This window comes from Pinus tabuliformis, chromosome 2_1, assembly GCF_031772625.1.
Source record: "Pinus tabuliformis cultivar Carrire ecotype Pingquan chromosome 2_1, CPIR1, whole genome shotgun sequence".
NCBI lineage: Eukaryota > Viridiplantae > Streptophyta > Pinopsida > Pinales > Pinaceae > Pinus > Pinus tabuliformis.
The window spans coordinates 153,045,322-153,062,253 of NC_142299.1; the positions used below are offsets into that span (position 1 = coordinate 153,045,322).

At 37.4% G+C, this 16,932-nt stretch overlaps 1 protein-coding gene across 4 annotated transcripts in view; it reads right to left on the minus strand.

The window, feature by feature from the left end:
* The window catches only part of LOC149199196 (S-adenosyl-L-methionine-dependent methyltransferases superfamily protein), a 559,137-nt gene that overhangs the window by 493,450 nt on the left and 48,755 nt on the right, over window positions 1-16,932 (minus strand). For all 4 annotated transcript variants that reach the window (XM_089402334.1, XM_089402336.1, XM_089402335.1 and 1 more), the window contains exon 2: window positions 16,066-16,133. In XM_089402334.1, the coding sequence (XP_089258460.1) occupies window positions 16,066-16,133 (68 nt within the window). The remainder of the gene's footprint in view (window positions 1-16,065; window positions 16,134-16,932) is intronic.

Genomic DNA, 16,932 nt, shown 5'->3' on the forward strand with positions numbered 1-16,932 from the left:
CGATTGGTCCATGATTTCTATTTAAAGCGCATGGAAGGTCATTTGTAGGGTAATCCGTCTATGAGAGAAGCATATGTAAATTTTCATTCTTTTATTAATAAATTGCCTGAAGTGGCTGCGTCGGATCAGGCCGTGGACTGTTTCCCTCTTTGAGGGTTTTAACCACGTCAAAATACTGGTGTATTGATCTGTGATATGTTTGTGAGCGATGTCTTTTGGTGTTCTGTCTGAGGAACTTACCCTGTAAATTCCTACATGGTATCAGAGCTATTTGAGGGCTGCGTCCGTTGGTGATCCAAATCTGAAGCCGGTAGAACTGCATCCGACTGCTGTTTCCTAGATCTACTGTTTCTGACTGCTTTCGAGGCGAGATGACTGCTCTGTTGTGTTGGGAGCATCTGTTCCAGTGAGGAAACCCTTTCGTTTCACGCGAAAAGGTTTCCGGTAGCCCTAGTTGCGTCATTTTTAAGATCTGGAGGTATACAGTGTTTATTCTTGCAGTTTACAGTTATTTTCTCTCTGTTTATTTCGGTTTCGGTTTATTTAGCTTTTTTTATTACCGGATCTATACCTTTCATTTCTGCGTATGGTCTTTGCCCTGCGACTCTGTGCGATCTGGGCAAATCAGAAACAGAAAGGAAGGATTTTTCTCATGCGAATGCTCTTTTCCGTTGCGCCTTAGTGTGATCTCGGAAAATCAGAAACATTGAGGAAAATATTTAGTTTCCAGCTAAAGCTAACTTTGAGCCGCAAGGTTCATTTTTGAAAATATTTAGTTTTTCGGCTAAAGCTAACTTCGAGCCGCAAGGTTCGTTTTTTTTTGTATGTCCGTGTTGAGTTTTGTGTTTTTTGTTTTGTAGGGAAAAAGAGCCTTATCAAAGCAAGCACGCAACCCAAAGCATCAACCCCCCCCTCTCTCTCTCAAACCTTTTGTATAGCTCACTTGGTGCAAATCTAATTATGAGAGTAGAGGTCTTGGGTTCAAGTCTCCATTTTTTTGGGGGCGGATTTTTTCATTTCCGCACATTCCCGCACTTCGTCGGCAACTTCATCAATTTTTTTTCAAAAAGCCATAACTTCTTCATCCGGAAGCCGTTTTCAGAACCGTTTTTTTTTAAACGGCCTAATTTTTCGAGATCTTTCCATTGGTACACTTAGTTTCAGCATCTACAGCTTCAGTTTTTGTTAAAAATGGAAAGTCCATGCCAAGTCATTCTTGATAGCACTAACTACTTCCAATGGTGGTCCTATATTGTGGATTTACTTAGAAGTAAAGGTCTTTACAGAATAGCCACAGGCCAAGAGACCAAACCGAAAGATGAAAATAAGGCAGCTAAATGGGAAAATAGGCAATACCAAGCACGTGGGTTGATAGGGATGTCTATTTCTCCAGATCTTAGATTCCATATTGCAGAACTTGATACTCCTGATGAAGCACTGCAACAAATTACTAAAGTCTTTGGAATTAAAAATGAACTTAAAGCCCATCAAATTGAAAATGAATTGCTTACATTGAACCCCAATAATTTTTCTTGCATTGAAGATTTTTTGTCCAAGTTCAAGACCCTTACACTTCTCTTGGAAGGTGTTAAGGTTAAGAAAGAAGATAGTAGCCTTATCTACTCCATTCTTACTAAGTTGGGACCAGCCTATTCTGTGTTTGTTTCCACCTTCCATTCTACAAGAGAAGCCTTCATTTCTCAAGGACAAACCTGCAAGTCCCCATCCTTTGATTCCTTTTGTGATTCTTTAATAAGAGAAAAAGAAAAACTCTTACACCTTGGTCTTCTTCATCCTGGAAACTCTTCTAAAAAAGCATTAGCCGCCCAGCAGCAACCAAATCCAAAGAATCCTAAGAAGTTGTATCCTAAAAAAAATGGTCCTAAACCAAACAAGGGTCCTAAGCAATTTCAGTCTCAAAATGAAAAATCATTTCAACAAAATGATAAGACAAATAAAAACAAAGGGAAGAAGACTGATAGACATTGCAACTTTTGTAATCGAGATGGCCACTTAGAATCCAAATGCTTTAAGAAGATGAAAGCCTTGGAAGCAACAATGAAGAAGCATAACATCCATTTGGAGCAATCTTCAACTTCAACTTCATCTTCAGGAATGGCACTTTCTGCATGTGGTTGTCAAGCATCTCGGTCTGGCTATGCACTAAATGTATCTTCTTCTTCTCATTCTCATGAGTGGCTCATTGATTCTGGAGCTTCTTATCACATGGCCAAAAACAAAGCCATGTTTTCTTCTTTAAATGATTGTAACACCAAAAATATATATGTTGGTGATGATAGATCTCTTAGTGTTGTAGGGACTGGAACTGTTCATTTAGACAATGGTCAGTTTAATGATGTATTATGTGTTCCAACCTTATCCTGCAACCTTCTATCTGTATATCAGATAACCCATTCAGGTGAAGGTAAAATCGTTGAATTTTCACCTCACGATGTTGTAATTAAGGACCTAAGAGATCCTAGACAGATTTTAGCTACTGGCATTGCTGATGATTCTACAAGGTTGGATAAGTTTCACAACTTTGGGTCATCAAATCTTCCCTCAGTATTTGTTGCTCATAATGATGAAGTGAGCAAACTTTGGCATGAGCGATTTGGTCACTTAAACTATCGCTCTCTTCAGAATCTATGTAAAGAAAATATGGTGACAGGTCTTCCCATGGTATCTTGCAGAGATGGTGTTTGTTCCGGATGTGTACTCGGAAAACATCATCGGGACAGTTTTGAAAAATGTGCCTCTTGGCACGCCTCAGCCCCTTTACAGCTCGTGCATAGTGATTTATGTGGTCCACTTCAAGTTGCTTCATTCTCTGGCTACAAGTATTTCTTAACTTTCATTGATGATTTCTCCAAACGCACTTGGGTATACTTCTTAAAACTCAAGAGTGAAGTATTTAACATGTTCTTGGCCTTTAAGGCCTTTGTTGAAAAACAATCTGGACATCAAATTCTTAAGCTAAGATCTGATAATGGCGGAGAATATGTTAAAAACACATTCATCAACTTTTGCACTGAGAATGGAATTCAAATGCAACATACTGTTCCATATACTCCACAACAAAATGGTGTAGCTGAAAAGAAGAATCGCACCTTAAAGGAAATGGCTAATTGTATGCTTCAATCTAAAGGACTTAGTCTTAATTATTGGGCAGAAGCAATTAACTGTGCAAATTACATAATAAATCGCACTCCTACAAAGGTTTTAAAGAATATCACTCCAGAAGAAGCATGGAGCTCAATCAAACCAGATGTAAGTCACTTTCGTGTTTTTGGAAGTGAAGCATGGGCCCATATTCCAAATGAGAAACATAAAGCTTTAGAACCAAAGAGTGAAAAATGTATTTTTGTTGGATATTCTGAAGATGTCAAAAGATATAGACTTATTCCACTTAAGTCCAAAAATGTTATCATTAGAAGAGATGTAAAGTTTGATGAAAATATATCGGCCTGCGAGCCTAGTTCGACGAATGTGCCACCTCTCCCTATCTCTTCTACTTTTGAAAATATTTCTTCTTCAGATGATGAAAGCGAGGATGAAAATCCTCCCCCACCTTCTCAGGATCCTCCTTCAGCTCCTCAGCTTCCAAAATGGGTCCGTGCTACTCGAGATGCAGCAGGTGATCTTGTCGGTGATCCTACAGATCAGCGACGTACACGTTCTCAATTCGAGAGAGCCTCTTCTTTACTGGCTCAAGCTTCAGTGAATTATGATCCTGACACCTTTGCAGAAGCTTCAGGCCATCCAGATTGGGAAGCAGCTATGAATGAAGAATATCATTCATTATTGGCAAATGAAACATGGGATCTTGTTCCTCTACCAAAGGGACGAAAACTTGTTAGATGCAAATGGGTTTACAGAACCAAGTATGGACCAAATGGGAAAGTTGATAAACATAAAGCTCGTCTTGTTGCTAAGGGTTTTTCACAAGTTGAAGGCATTGACTATACTGAAACCTTCTCCCCTGTTGCCAAAATGAACTCTATCCACCTTGTTCTTTCCCTTGCTGCTTCTTTCAAATGGGAAGTCCATCAGATGGATGTTAAATCCGCCTTCTTGCATGGGGACTTGCATGAAGAAATCTATATGGAACAACCTATTGGCTTCATACAAACAGACTCCAGCCTTGTATGTCGACTTAAGAAATCCCTTTATGGTCTCAAGCAAGCTCCTCGAGCTTGGTATGCCAAAATGGATAACTTTCTTTTAGAATCTGGCTTCTCTAGGTGTCATTCTGACAATACTGTCTACACCAAGAAAGTGGGCAAGTCTCTTATCATTCTTGTTCTTTATGTTGATGATCTTATCCTGACTGGTAGTGATCCCAACCTTATAAACCATGTGAAGTCTAGCCTTAAAAGGAAGTTTGAAATGACAGACTTAGGACACTTACATTATTTTCTCGGTCTTCAAGTCTTGCAATCCAAGGAAGGTATTTCCCTTTCTCAGTCCAAGTATGCTTGTGATATTCTACGCCATTTTCACATGGAAGACTGTAAGCCAGCCCCTTCTCCCTTTCAGTCTGGAGTCAAACTTTCAGTCACTTGTACTTCTCCTAAAGTTGATGCTACCTTATACCGTCAACTTGTAGGAAAACTTTTTTATCTAACCCATACTCATCTTGACCTTTCCTTTTTTGTTGGCCTTGTTGCTCGGTTTATGCAAAACCCACGTGAAAGTCATTGGAAAGCAGCTAAAAGAATACTTCGTTATGTTCGAGGTACAGTTCAGTTTGGGATTCATTACAGTTCCGAAGCATCTCCTCTATTGGTTGGTTTCACTGATTCCGATTGGGCTGGTGACCCTGATGATCGGAAGTCTACTGCAGGTTATGTGTTCACTCTTGGTTCGGGACCTATTACATGGGCTTGCAAGAAACAAGGTGCCATTTCTCTTTCTTCAGCAGAAGCAGAATATCGCGGTGTCGTAGAACCTAGTAAGGAAGCCTTGTGGCTTCGTCAGATCCTGTCAGAGTTTGGCTTTTAGCAGCAGCATCCGACTACACTTTGGTGTGATAATCAAAGTGCCATTCAGCTATGCAAAGATCCAGTCCAACATCAGCGCAGCAAACACATTGAACTGCACATGCACTTCATCAGAAAGCTCATTCATGACCATGTTCTTGAAGTGCAATATTGTTCAACAGATGATCAAGTTGCAGACATCTTTACAAAGGCTCTCACAGAGGCGAAGTTCACTAAACTTCGATTTATGGTTGGAGTTCAGGAAGTTGTCACTAAGGGGGGATAGGCTCTAGTGCCTCCTTCCTTCTCCTATTGTGTCATATTTGTAAATCCTTCAATCCTATCCCAAGTTGTTCTTAAGGGGGGATGTTAGGATATTCCGACACATAGGAAATACTTAAGTACAACTTGGTCTAGTATAGAGTTAAGTATAGAGTTAGGTAAAGTGTGTTTCTTTACCTTGTACATTTTGTAACTTACAATCCGACGGTCACGATATGTAGTGATCCGACGGTTCATTCTCTCCTCGGTATTACCGACACTTGATCCGTGGCTTAACACCCGATTGGTCCATGATTTCTATTTAAAGTGCATGGAGGGTCATTTGTAGAGTAATCTATCTATGAGAGAAGCATATGTAAATTTTCATTTTTTTATTAATAAATTGCCTGAAGTGGCCGTGTTGGCTCAGGCCGTGGACTGTTTCCCTCTTTGAGGGTTTTAACCACGTCAAAATACTGGTGTATTGATCTGTGATCTGTTTGTGAGCGATGTCCTTTGGTGTTCTGTCTGAGGAACTTACCCTGTAAATTCCTACATGGATGAAGAAATGACCATCATGGCATTCGATTATAATAATTAGTTGGCTACCATGCAAGCAAATCATAAGAAAGAGATAAACTCTATGCAACATTGCTTGATGACCATAAAGGAAAAGAATGACAAAGTAATAAAAGATATGGAAGCTAGTCAGATATGTCTTCAGAATAAGTTATTGAGCATGGAGGAAGACCAGGCGAAGGAAATCAGTGCTATGAAGGTTGAACACTCTAGCCAAATGGATGCCATTATAATACAAGTACAGAAATTTCAATAGCGATCAGAGGATGAAAGAAACAAGGAGACGTTGACAGATCAGAAGCCTCCTTATCTGTTGCAACAAGCTCCATCTTATTATGAGGAGATCATTGGTTCCATTGAAAAGTGGTTAATTGAAGGTGACCCAGATAAAATTGAAGTTGATAAGAATCAGATGCAAAATGAAGAAAGACATGTCACGCATATCTTATATACTTCATCTGAGAATTTTGAAGCAAAATGTTCCACGCCGTCAATGATACAGCCTGCCACAAAGAAAAAACGCGAGAGAAAGAGAATGAAAAAGCAATTTGATGCATCAGATGACCACAAGCAGCTTGATTTTTGGATAGGAAAAAGTCTTATCGTATGCAGAATTGGACATGGCACATCCGAGAAACAACCGACAGATTTGCCTGAAAGCAGAAAATGCTCAATATGCACTATATTGAACGCACCTGATGCCATGGGGCATCTTTGTTTTGTATTTCTAACCTTATGCCCTGTAGTTAGATTTGTGTTTTTCATGTTATTAGACTAGTTAATAAATGAAGATCTTATATCTTTCCTGTGCTTAACATTATATGATGAATTTTGGATGGACGCTACTTATGTTTTCTTGTGTTGCTTGAATGCAAATTCTAGATTCTCACATTCTTCCAATGCAGCAACGTGTCCCCAAGTAGAGCCAGATGTTGACCACTACGTGTCAACGAACCATAGCAGTACACCCCCTTTTTTCACAAAAGGGATAGCGCTTGATCAACGTGTCCGTGTCATTCGACTATCATCATCAGCCTGATCATGTTATATTGTAAACCCTTTCTACATGTATAAACTGTAAATAATCTTAGCAGATCTGTGTCGTGTATGTAATTTCTAGGTAAACCTAATTTTCAAGTGACGATCTACATTCTGGAAGGTTTTTTGTCTCACCGACCCATGGTCGGCAAAGTTTTCCTTCAGCCTTACCCCAAAGCCAGAATGAATTTTGTCACTAGAATGTTAGGGGAGTCCTAGTGTGCTAGATCGAGTCTATGTAAAAGTAATTTGGGAATAATCCTAACTATTTGGTTAGGTTATTTTACTACAAATTGCTCGATCTGCTAGATTATATTTGTGCCGCAGAAATGAGTAGTCTGTGAGGGTCTTGTTCAAATGGGTTTTCCCCCTTGAGATGTAAAAATGTAAAAATCATGATGTAAAATGTCTTTGGGGTTAGGAAAATAATTTATCCCCTCATAGGTCTTAGGTCCTAGGTAAATTTAAATTTTCCAGAGGTAAAATTCGTGGATCCTTTAAAAAATTAAATCTTAACTCGTCCAAGGACTAAGGTTAGTTGAATATTTTCCTAAATTTTATTTCTTAGGTCCCTGGGGTTAAGTCAAAGTCAAAGTTTTGAGGAAATAAATGCAAAATTTTTAATTTTTAATTTATTAAAATGCATTTAATTGAAAATTTCGAAATTTTCTCAATATTTAAAAATTCGACGGATGAGATTAAAAGAAATTTTGATCCTCATCGACGGTCGAGATCATTTTGACAAGGATCACTCAAACTAGCCGTTGAAAGATTTATCTTTAAATAGGAGGTCATTTCGTCAGTCAGAATCATTTGATCTTTGATTGTGTACTAAGCGAAAAGCTCTCTCTTGTAATTCTTTTTACAAGCAATAAAGAAAGACTTTGGGGTTAACTTCTGCTGGTGTTACTCTTCATGGAAATGTTGTAAGATGTATTATTTTCATGCATATATTTCTTTTTGGCCATTGATATAACTTTCTGAAGAGCGATGTGAGTACAGGTATCTTGCTCAGTCGCTGGGGTTTGAATGATAATTTAAGTTTTGAATATAATAGCAGGTATCTATATTAAATCTGAATTTTATTATCATTTTCTCGCTCTATGTTGACGGTTGAATCGAGTTTTGCAGGAAAATCCTTGATTATTAGATCATCGGGTGTCCGGGACGTTTTCCACTGAACCAGCCAACTCTTGATCCGCGTTTTCTTAAGAGCCTAGCTTAAATTTGATCCCAGGCTTATCATAAGATATTTTTATGGGTGATGCATGAAGGGTTTCAAGCTTAGTACCTCCTCTGAAATTCAAAAAAAAAAAATTATGTGCTAAATCGTTAGATCTGGCTGTTGAGAGCCACAGATCGTCACATCTGGGAGCGAAGTCGGACTCATACTCCCTAGATCTGATAAATCTACCATTTTTGTACATAGATCCGTAATATTTTAGGTGAGTTTTCTGATTTTGGTCTTTCAGGGTTTAATGTTTTTTGGGTCATTGTGTATATCGTTTGGGTGTTTCTGGTTGTATTGCAGCTGCAGATCTGAAGCTGAAATCTATGCAAAGTCCAGATCTAGGCCCTGGAGGGTAAGATCTGGATCTCTGGAGGTCCATCAACATCATTTTTAGCAGGGTTTCTGTCCAGAGATTTTGCAATCCAAGAGTTTAAAATTTTTAAATCTGGAATTTTTAAGGGTTTCAAAGAAATCTGAAGCAGAGCAATTTAAATTTTTTTTTAAGATTTCTGGAAAATATTTAGAGGTTCTGGTTTTGCATATTGGCTACTTGGTTTTTTCTGAGTAGGAAAATTTCGATTTTGTGTTCATCATCGTTTCAAATTTTTTTTTTATGGTCTATGTTTGGGTTTTAAAATCTGGAAAATTTCTGGGTTACTTCCTGCTGCTCCAAACTCCTTCCAAGCAGCCATTGAACCCCGCTGCCAACTTCACACCCTCCATTCTGCTACCTACATATCCATATCCCTTTCGCTATTCCCCCAAACGCTGCATAAAGACCTGTGTTGCCTTCTCCTTAACCCTCACACCATCCGCACCCACTCCTTGCAACCTGCGTGCCTCTGCCTCACCCGCAGCGCCATACCTCGTCCCTTCTCCATTCCATCGACCTCTGCTCCTCGCGCACGCAGACCTGCAGTCACAAAAAAAGGAAGGGCTACGCTGTCTATCCGCAGCCTCTCATCCCTGCGGCTCTCCCATAAAACCCTCATTTGTTGCCACCTCCACGCATTGCCATACCTGTTCCACGTCCCTCTGGCACTCAATCCTCTCCCTCATTGCACGCAGTCCCCCATCGCTGCCCATCCGCAGCAGCTGCTTCCTAAACCCTTCGTCCATGCCTGCCCACACATCCCTGCGCCTAATCCCCAGCTCCCCTCGCACGAGCTCCTCTCTTCTCCGTCGTGCATCCTCCTCTCCAAGCACTGCCATCTTAGCTCGTTGCTCGCCCCTCTCTCCTCGATCTGTTGCTTCCTCATCTCAGTGGCTCCCTTCCACTGTGGTCGACCCTTCTTCAAACCTGCAAACACATCAAATAAACTCGATTTTGTTTTGTTTTCTATGTATACGTTGAGTTAGGTTAGAGTTGTGTTTATTTTAGTCTTTGTTTAGTTTAGATTTTCGTTTTTTTTTATTTCCATTTTATTTTAAAATTTAAAATTTTCACAAAATAAATCATAATATAAAAAAACGATTTTGTTTTGATTTCATTTCATTTTTATTTTTTATTTTTTTTTCTTTTTCTAATTTTCATTGGGGTTAAAAAATATAAAAATCTAAAAATTAAAAAATCTAAAAACTTTTAAAATCCTAAACATTTAAAAAATCATAAAAGAATTTAAAACTTTGGTGACTAAGGATTTTAAAATAAAATAAAAAGGGTTTTGACGTTAAGAAAATTTAAATGTGGCCTATGGCCCATTAAAAATTTTATTCTAGACCCTTTTTATTTTTCCGTCGCATTAAAAGATTTTAAATTTTTCAGTTACCATTAAAAATTATTGCCTAAGGAATAATTTAAAAAGTTTAACCTAAGGTTCCTTAGTGTCATTTGTCATTAAATGTTTTTTTTTATGATGGTCAAAGTGCGATAAGTGTTTTGAATTACATTGACTGTTGGATAAAACTAATTGAATCTAGATCTTGGTCATTAACGATAATCGTTTTAAATCTAGAATCTTTTGCATGTGACAGTGTTGGGGGTTTTCATGGATGATTTGTGATTGTCACTTTTTGTCACATATTAAAAATCGTTTTGGATAGCTTGTTTTATTGATGGTTAATTCAGATATCGAAGTCATTGGTCTAAAATTATTTCTATCTTGTTGTCGTGTCTTGTTTACTTTGGCGTTTAATCTATCAATTTGATTTAATCATTTAAATTCATCAAGTTATTCGTCATTAAAATCTCCTAGAGTCTGTTTTTCACAAGCTATCTGTTGTCGCACAGATTGTCACGACAACGCTCAGACCGGTGGCTTTCACCTTGATCCCCGATCTCTCCGTTTAAACATGTCTCCCGCAGCTAAGAGGGGTAGACCCTATGGGACAATGGATGACCAACTGTGGACCAGTTGGGTTGGAAGACATGAAGGGTAAACAAGCACTAAAATGATTTTATTAAATTTATAGACTAGTGCCTTATGAAATGAATGATGAAACGATTATTTGTCAAATGCTGCAGAAATATGAGCTCATTAACAATCATTTACCATCAACAAAGCTTAAATTTTTACCAAATGCGAGATAATCAATAAATGCTTAATGGCTTAATGATACTCCAGCAATTAAAATTTCGAAAAATAAAGTGCTTTAAACAACCACGTAAAGTGCTAACCAGAGATCACATTCATGCAGTTAATCTTCAAATGAACATTTAAGCATGTTTAACCATTAATTCCCACATCAAAATTTTAGCCTCAGCATAAAAGACAAAACATAAGAAATTCCTGAGCCAAGACTGAAATTGGCAAAAAATTTCCCGAAATATTTTTATATTTTTCAGATAAAACAAAATTTAAAACTAAATGAAACCCTTTTTTATTTTTTATAAAAAAAAAAAAATTAAATATTATTTTTTAAATAAAAAATCTAAACAAAACTAAATAAATTAAATTCTAATCTAAATCTAAATTTAAAATTAAAATTCTGCTATCAAAATTAAAATCAAAACCTAGAGCAAAGCACTAAGACCTAACTTAATCAAATATATAACAATAAAAAAAAAGAAACGAAATTTTTTGATTTTTAATATATATTAAAACATACTAACCTAAAAATCGAACCCAATTACATCAGCCGAAACACATACAAAATAAAAATAAAAAAAGAATGTCGAATGCACTAACTGAACTAACCAAAACACAATGGAAAATAAAACTAAAGGAATCGATGTGCTTGTTTATCGTATTATGCAGGTACGTGGAATGACTGCGTGCGGTGTGCAAGTAGCGAATGGCAAACGGCGGAGAGAAGCTGGAGCAAAGGCCGTGGGTTTCTGAGCGGATTTGATGGCAGACAGCGCAGGAGGAGACAAGCTTGCCGCACGCTGGAGGTTAAATGGACGGGCAGCGAGGTATTGGGTAGCGTTTTAGACAATTCGATCGAGTGATGGCAAGATACAACAAAGAATAAGGCTGCGTGGATAGAGCGAATGGCACTGTGTAAACAGATTGAGGTTGTATGCAGCGGAGCAGCGTTTGGTGATGAAAGAGAGCTGGACGTATGGAGAGAGAGCAGCGATTTGCACGTTTTGCAATGGCGGGATCTGAGGATAGCAGCCACGCAAAGGACGCAGCGTGATAGTGCTAAATGAGAAGCGTAAAGGCTGATAGATAATGAAATCGGTGTCTACAAAGAACAATACCCAGTGAATATGCTTGCTACAGCAAATCAAGTATGCGTTGAAGTTGGAATGGACAGCGTCGGGTTCCAAATTTGTTGGTTGCAGAATAGGGAAAGCATGCAGAGGGAAGAGGACTACGTGAAAATTATTGGAGCTGCGGCAGATTAAATGATGGAAACTACGTGAGGTTTGGGATAGCTTGCAAAGCATCAAACCCTCAAATAAAACTTCGAAAAGAATAATGCCAGAACAGATTCCAGAGGGCAAATAAAAATATGTATTTTTTGTTTAAATTTTCCAGAAAAATATAATATGCAGCCAGAAACTGATAAACCCTTTAAAATTTCTCAGAAATTTGCAAATAAAGTGATACTCCTCTGCTTCAGAATTTCTAGTTATCACACCCCACAAAGATTTTCCAGCTCTGAAATAAGTATTCCTGCAATAGCTGATTCTAAGGCCAGATCTTACCCCCCAGGGCCTAGATCTGGCTTCAAGATTTAAGCTCACCTTCAGATCTGCAACCTGCAATGGCAGAACAAACACCCAGAGATAATATATGCAAGGATAAAAACCTAAAACCCTACAAACCAGCTACAAAATTTACAGCTTTGTGACTCTGCAACAGCCAGATTTGTCAGTTATCATCAATAATATTTTCAGAAGTTCAATTTTACTATGAGATACTTTAGAAAAACTCTCATGCATTCATAAGATAAACTTAAATGATAAAACCAGGATTGAAACTGGCTGGGCTCTGCAAGAAAATGCTTTGTGGGAGTTGGCTGGTTCAGCCGAGAACTTCCCCAAACGCCCACTGATTTCTTCAATAAGGGTTTCCTGCACAGCTTACTTCAACCATCAATAAAGAGAGAAAAACAGTACTAGATCCCAGATGCAATGGAGATACCTGCCATTATTTCTGAAATCTTATTACCATTCAAACCCTAGTAAGTGAACAAGATACCTGTGTTCAACAATACTCTAGATCAAGCTATTACTAATGGCTGAAAAATAAAAATATGCAGAAAATAAAACAGCTCACAGCACTTCAGGAGAGTAACACCAGCAAGATTTCAACCCCAAGTCTTTCTTTATTAGCACCAGAAAAAGTTTACAAGAGAGCTTTCTTCAGTACAAGACTCACAGATCGAATGATCTCAAATGACCCCTAGCACCCTATTTAAAGGAAAAATTCCCAACAGCTAGTTCGAGTGACCACGTCAAAATGATCTCGACCGTCGATGAGGATCAAGATATCTCTTAATCTCATCCGTCAAATTTTTTAATGCATTAAAAACTGAAATTCTGCATTTATTTACTCAAAATATTATTATTTTATTATTTCTAAGTTTTTATTTTATTTTTTATTTTTTTATTTTTTATTTTTTTTTTAATTATTTATATCTTTAATTTTTTATTAATTTTTTATTTTTTCAAATTTTTTTTATTTTTTATTTTTAATTTATTTTTAAATAGATCCTCGAACTTAGCCTTTGGAAAAATCACCTAGGACCTAAGACTTAGGACTTATGAGGGGATTAAAACATTTTCTAACCCTCAAGACACTTTACATCATGACTTTTACAACTTTACATCTCAAGGGGGAAAACCCATTTGACATAGACCCTCATAAACCACCCAGTTCTGTGACACAACTATAATCTAGCAAATTAACACACTAGGATTCCTCTAAGATTCTAATGACAAAATTCATTTTGGCTTTGGGGTTAGGCTGAAGGAAAACTCTGCCGATCATGGATCGGTGAGACAAAAAACCTTCCGGAACGTAGATTATCACTAGAAAATTAGGTCCACATAGGCAATTTACATACATGACTCATATCTACTAAGATTATTTACAATTCACACATGCAGACTGGGTTTACAACATAGATTGATCAAGTCGACGATGACTGTCAAATGGCACGGACACGTCAATCAAGCATTGTCCCTTTTGCGAAGAAAAAGGGGGTGTACTGCTATGGGAAGTTGACATGTAGTGGTCAACACTATCCTCATCTATTCGCCTAGGACTACCCCCCTTGACTTACTTGGGAGAGAGTCTAAACGGAGTGAGTAAGGATCAAGAGTGACAGCCCTTACTCTGAGCGTTGCCGCGCTTCCTAGACACTCTGTGCGACAACAGGGTCAATTCTTTAACATATTCTGATTCTTCTTCTTTGACTTCCTTTTCCTTGGACTTGATTTGGACTCTACCAAAACCAGGGATTTCTAACTCTCCTGCAGCTTTCTTATCCTTTTCCAATTCCCCAATTGTGCTTTGGGCAGTAACTAAAGTGTTGGGATGAGTACGTCTTATCTCATATTGCGTCTCTACAGGGTAAGCCTCAAGATATTGTTCCAGAATTGTCTTGTCAGGAGGTTTGTAGTCTTCTCATATCCCAAAATAGTTTAGTAAATGTTTGGTTAAATTCTTCAATTGTTTCATTTTCTCTTTCCTTAATAGTGTTGGATTCTTTAACCAAATACTTTCCTTCTCTTTTATCGCCATACTTATCTCTGAATGCATCAAGAAGGTATCTCAAAAATTGAAGGCATTGTCAGCTTTGTCTTGAAACCAATCAAGATCATCATCTTCTAGAGAAACCAAAAATAATTTCATCCGAACATCATCATGATTATAAGCAGTAGCATTTGCGAATCTTCGGATAAAGCAGTTGAACTTCTTTATATGGATTTGAGCATTAATAGCATTGTTCCCTTGGCACTAAGGCAACTTACTCATAGTAGACTCATTCAGCAAATCATGAGGATATCCTTGAATGTTGGTGAAGTTACAAGGCCTGTAGAAGTCACCCATGATGTCTTGATTTATACGATGGTTGATGAAAAGCAAATGGAGATCAAGGAGAGCTTCCTGTCCGAGAAAATTTAAACAATCTCTAGAATGTAATTTGTTTAACCGGACTCTTAGAACCTTTTCAGGATCGGGAGCAGGGTTAACCAAGCTACTAGGATTTCTTCTAGAGTACGTTCTTGTGAATGGATGAATAAGTTGAGTCGCCACCCAAACAAGAAACCAACCTAAATGTCTAGGTGCAACTGGTGTGAATGAACAAGATGAGAAGATTAATGAGAGAACAAAAGATAAGGTGATGAGTAGATGAAAAATGATGCAAGAAGGGTGCCAAAAAGTGTGGCATTGATGGGATTAATGGAAAGATGATCTACCCATCATATTTTCATCTTCCTATACTACAACACTTGTTTTGCTAAAGCCACTTTTCATTTCATCTTGTTGACTAAGCTTTAGCAATGCTACCTTCGGAACACCCCCCTTGAGTTGGAGAAAATCCCTTAAGTGTGAAAAGGACAGGTGAAGTGACATTAGCCTCCCTCTTATTTTCCCTTAGGTTAATACGGATCTTTCGGACCAAAATCTAAAGGTGCTAATTTGTGAGGTAACACTTCTCAAAGTAAGAATTTTCAACTAGTAATTATAGTATTGTACAAACCACTTTGTTTCTAGTTTGTTATCTTTTATCTATGGATGCCACATATAATGCCAAATAATCCACCTAAAGTTTATATAAAATCCCAAGAATGCACAATGACGACTGATGATGGAATGAGGAGAAATATTGGGTATTTTAAGAGACCTTTTGCAGTGTCTTAGATAGCCTTGACCAATGTACAACCAAATTCAACTTCCCATTTGACATTTCTCCAATATAATACAAAGTGCCTTTTAGCTCAGTTGCCATTGTCACCAAAACATTTAAAATCCACTCAAGTATTTCTATGCCCCTATATGTATCCTATACTGACAATTTTGCAAGTCTTATTCTGATTAAACATGGCTCCTTGAGCCTTTTTACTCAATTTTAATAAACAGCTAACCATAGTTAATTAAATAAAATACCACAACATGCGCATCAGATTTTTTTTGCTTGTTTGTATAGACATACACCCAGATATAACAGATAAATAAATACTTCTCACCCTTGTAGTAACTCATTATTATTTTACAAAGGGTGTGGTTTAACATTACCATGTCAACAACTAACATGCAAGTCAAGTCGTAAAATACAGAAACACATTATAACTCCCGGTAGAAATGTTGTAAAGTCATTTCATTCATATGCTTACATTTAAACACAATAAATAAACATAATAAAGATTACCAAACAAAAGGACCTGTAAAAGAAACAAAAAATAGGTTACGATAGCAAGCTATAACTTAGAAAAATCAAATTGGAAAATGCTCAAAGTACTTTGTTTAAAATAAGTTAGAATATTTCCCTAGTGGCTTTGGCTAATACTGAAGTGCTAATCATGTCCCATGCAACTTTAGAAAAACACTGATGCACACATGGTTTACATACTCATCAAAACGTTCAAAGGCTTCCTTCTTGAAGGGAAACTGCTCTGGCCAATCTACATTCTTCAATACCTGTTATAAATAACACCATTCATTAGTTGAAGTTGATATCTCACGATTGTTTAAAGGTTATCCGTATTAGTAATATTTCTTATGAAAACTAATGTTGGAAACCTTGTATTTTGGACCTTTGGTCAAACATGATTATACACTTAGCAAGTATAACAACTACAGGCATTAGATCATAAAAGACAAAAACTACAAAAATGGTCGAATTCTTTACATTAGGGAAACCATCCAAAAGTTACAAGTAAAATCACATGTTCAAAATGAGTGTCACCATGAACAAAAAAAAGGCAGAAGCGAAATGTCAACTTGCAAACCAGGTGATATGGAATCTATGGAGGAGTGGCAATATATGTATCGGACAGCTTGAACTTTGACGTGATCCAGTTCAAAACATGTTGATTGGTGGTGGTTTAAAAACCAACGATAGTTGATTTGAGCCAATAGTGTTCAAAACCCATCAAGATACCTCGGGTGAGCAACAATTATTTGGTTTTTGAAAGCTTTACTCAAGATCTCATTTGCAAGGGGGTATTGGAGGAGTAAAAAATGATCTCCAATGCCACTGTAAAAATTAAATACATTTGTATTATGTGACCAAAACATAATGTAGAATTAGTTATGTTAAGGTTAGTTAGGTGGTTCAACCCCCATAACCATCTTACGATAGATGTTGTAATGTGTGATGAGATAGGTAAGAGACTATTACATGGTAGCCTACCTTAGGATAGCCCTAGGATGAATTGCTAAAAAATGATTAATAATATGCCATTTATTATTCTCTACACTAGTGACTAAACATGTG